This window comes from Castanea sativa, chromosome 5 (genome assembly GCF_040712315.1).
Source record: "Castanea sativa cultivar Marrone di Chiusa Pesio chromosome 5, ASM4071231v1".
NCBI classification, from domain to species: domain Eukaryota; kingdom Viridiplantae; phylum Streptophyta; class Magnoliopsida; order Fagales; family Fagaceae; genus Castanea; species Castanea sativa.
This window is the reverse complement of record NC_134017.1, coordinates 75,266,332-75,270,192: the sequence shown is the minus strand read 5'-3', so window position 1 is coordinate 75,270,192 and position 3,861 is coordinate 75,266,332. Positions and strand designations below refer to the sequence as shown.

Below are 3,861 nucleotides of genomic sequence, written 5' to 3'. Positions count from 1 at the left end.
CCAATGGAGTGTAACTAACATACTGTTTTTAAGTTTTATTAGTTTATGACTCCTAATCAGCTACCATACAAACCACACAAACACACCGAAACTGCCATGTACGCATTAAACTACTGGTTCCAAAACGATACCGATTTCAATTATATCACATGTTTTAGAGACCTTGGCTTTTAATACCTATCCATTGACCCGGTAACATAGTAAACGTTACTGACAGGTCACTACTTTGTCGTTGCCTCACTTCACTGATCAGCTCACTGGTTCAGTCCTCCTAGGAATGCCACAAAAGGTAAACCAGCCACAAAGCTAAATTTTCTCTAACAGCACCATATACATAAACAAATAGTTAATATAAATTCAGAAAATCATTAACTTCCCAAACACCAAATTAAATTTGTTGTTGTTTTTTTCTCTTCATATATTTTTCATTGTTTGATGCGTAGAAAAAAAAAAAGCAGAAAAAGACCAGCACTTTACTCTCTCTTTGTTATTTTTCAATGGCTGCACCAAAAAGAGAGAACCAAACAGTGTCGCAGTCACCACAAAAGAGAACCAAGAAGGTTCACAATCAGCACCAAAACAATCTTATTAGTCACATAGATGGTGTTAGTTCAAATCCTAATCGTTCAGGGAACCTTCCTGACGATATTCTTGATAGGATTTTCTCGTTCTTGCCAATCAAACAAGCGGTGGAGATCGGAGTATTGTCACCAAGGTTTAAGAAATCTTGGCTTTTCAATCGTAAAATACTGTTTGACAGAGAGTTTTCTAGACATCATGATCGTGAGGAGTATATTCACATAGTAAACCATGTGTTCAATTCTCACGTGGGTTCGAGAATTCAAAGCCTAAGTTTGTGTTTTGATCCCACGGCTAAGGAACACATGATTGAGAGATGGCTCAAAATATGCGCTGAAAAAGGCATTGAAGAGCTTGATTTAGATTTTTTTCAAGGGAGAGATGTTTTTAAGATTTCACAGTTTCTTGACATCAAATCATTGACAACATTGAAACTAGTTTACTGTGAAGTTGATCTTCCACCACAGTTGACAGGTTTGAGTTTCTTGACCACTCTTATCCTTAAGAGAGTCGATCTCAACATTGAAACGATGGAAACCTTGTTTTTCCATTGTTTACTCCTTGAGACTGTGGACCTATGGCAGTGTTCTAATATTCAACATTTGAAGGTTTGTGCTAGGAGCCTTAAGAGGTTTAAGGTCTTGAAAGTTAGGCATTGCTCTGAAATTTTGAGCATTGATATCGATGCCCCGACTCTACGCTCAATTTATTATATTGGGAATGTTGTTAAATTTCAATTTGCTGAGGTCTTGCACTTGGATGAAGTGTTGCTTAATTTCTCTCCCTCTAGATGTTTTGCAAAGGCCTCTCTAGTGGAAAATTTGGTATCTGATCTCTCTTATGCTAATGTTCTGACTACAACTAGTGCATTTCTTGAGGTATGTATTTATTTTAATGGATTTTGGTTGCTAAATTCTTTCTGTTAATATTGTTAAATTACTGATTGTTCCGGCTTAAATTTTTAGAAGATGGTGAATTTATTGTCATTAATGGTTGTTCATTTCTTTTCCTTAGTATTATTAAATTATGGATTGTTCCAAATATTTAAAATTTTAGAAAACGGTGAATTTATTGCCATTGAGTGGGTTCAACACGTGGAAGATTTAATAGAATGTGAGGCGGTGATAAGAGATTGAACCATGACCCCTTATTTTAATATTATATTAAATTATTGATTTTCAAAAAAATTTAAGACTTTAAGAGATTATGAATTTATTTCATTTAATCTAACAAGTATTATTTGAGGAACACCCAGGTGGTTTCAACTTTCAACTCTTTTATGGTGCTTGATGGTGGGGCTCGAATCCCACTAACGTATACCCCCTCCACCTATTTACCTATAAAAATTAAAAAGTACTATAGAATTAAATAGAAATATATAGCAAATCCTGATGAATGTAATTTCTTGGTTTAATTTTGTGGTTTGTTTGTTGGTTTTGTACGGTTTAGGGCTTGACAACAAGAATTAGAGATGGAGCTTTTCGAGATTTGCAATTCAGATTATGGAATCTGAAGGAATTTCAGTTATTCATGGAAGGTACAAGCTATTGCAATCTTTTTGATATTGCTTCTTTTCTCAAGAATTGCCCGAGCCTAGAGAAACTGTTTCTTGATGTGAGTATATTCAACTCAACCAATTGTACAAATTGTGACTTTGTTCTTAGTAACATAACCTTACACTTAGCTAGCTAGTCTTACTCTACTTATTATTGATCATACTTGAAACTATTGCAGCTCAATGATTTTTCTTTTGACTGCGGGTTTTACTGGGAATTACATCAGAAGCAACTATTTCAGTACTTCCCTCACTTCTTCACTAGCCTCAAATTCATTAAAGTGAAAGGTTTCAAGTTTCAAAAGCATGAACTAGAGTTGGTGAGGTTTCTCCTAGGGAAAGCAGTATTCTTGGAGACTCTAGTTCTAGTCACTCCTAGAACTGGCCGTATACGAATATATGAACCTGCAGATGCAATAAATTACAAAAGACTTATTTTCTCTTGGAGAGCGTCTCCAAAAACCAATATAGTTCTACTTGATCATTATCATGACAAGGGTCCTGTTCAACCAAAAGTTTCACAGTTTGGATAGTAATCAAGTAGGGCAATATACCCTTATATGTGCTTAAAAGATTTAGGGACATAAGGGACCTCAAAATTTTCAAATCATGTGTCAAAATTTGCAGCACTCCTTCGGATTTGTCTATCTCATTGATAATGGAAATGGAAAGAACAAGAATACAGGTCAAAATTTTATATTAGGTCTAAAAAGTTTAATGGTTCAGAAAGACAGAAAGGCATTGGATTTGGGGTTCTATCTTCCATTTGTTTTTGAAATACATTCATATAGAATATTATCTGCATTGTGTCGTATGGTTCTTATAGAAATTAATTATACTGTTTTGGAAATATCATGTACCTTCACTGTAAATGTGATTGGTTAACTACCAAGATATATTTTTATAGAAGTGAACTGAATTGAACTATGGACCGGCTTTTTTGCTTAATAGAATGGAGAAAGCCGGCCATGCTTTGCTTTCAATGGAGTCATTTTAATTTTCCGTTTTCGGGAAACTTTTTGCAGTCCCACATCGAAAGAATCTCCCTCCACTTTCTGATGGTACACTACTCCTTCAACTTTACGCTTATAAGACAGAAAGTGGGGGGAGATTCTTTCGATGTGGGACTGCAAAAAGTTTCCCAAGAAGTACGCAAATAGTTTCCCTAGAAGTACAAAAAAGTAGCCCACAATTACCATTTGGCAAAAGCAAAAAACATTTCCTAAAGAAAACTATCATGGGAACTTTAAAGTTTAAATCACCTCCCTCGCTTCTATGAACTTGCAATGCAAAATTGATTTTGAGTTTGAAATTTTAAGAGAGATCCTTAGTTTTGGTGGATGCACCTTAGCCTTTCATTCACTTTCTCATAAATTATGGATCACTTCCTTTCTCAACTTCATTTACTTGTTCTTTAATTTTTTTATAATTATTAAGTGATTGGTCGATCCTAGTCTATTGAGAACCTATCACAAATTCTAAAAATCACTAATTTTTAGGAGTATTATTAAGATAGTTTAACTTAGGTTAAACTCAATTGCCAATAGTTTACTTTACCTACACTCTATTATTTAAATTTCACTAAATTTAAATTAACTACCAATAATATATTCCACATAAAACTCTACTACCTAGTTTTAAGAATTTGAAATTCTACTCCAACTAAAATTCTACTGTTACGAAAAAGTTTCAAGTCATGTTTAAATAAAAAAATTAATTGTTATTTA

At 34.0% G+C, this 3,861-nt stretch overlaps 1 protein-coding gene across 1 annotated transcript; it reads left to right on the top strand.

Annotated features, from left to right (window-relative positions):
* The first annotated feature begins 497 nt into the window (after positions 1-497).
* LOC142634278 (putative FBD-associated F-box protein At1g61330) lies at positions 498-2,710 on the top strand. Its single transcript, XM_075808574.1, has 3 exons — positions 498-1,457; positions 2,029-2,193; positions 2,314-2,710. The coding sequence occupies exons 1-3, from the start codon at positions 498-500 to the stop codon at positions 2,665-2,667; spliced, it is 1,479 nt and encodes a 492-aa protein (XP_075664689.1). The 3' UTR covers positions 2,668-2,710.
* The last annotated feature ends 1,151 nt before the right edge of the window (positions 2,711-3,861 follow it).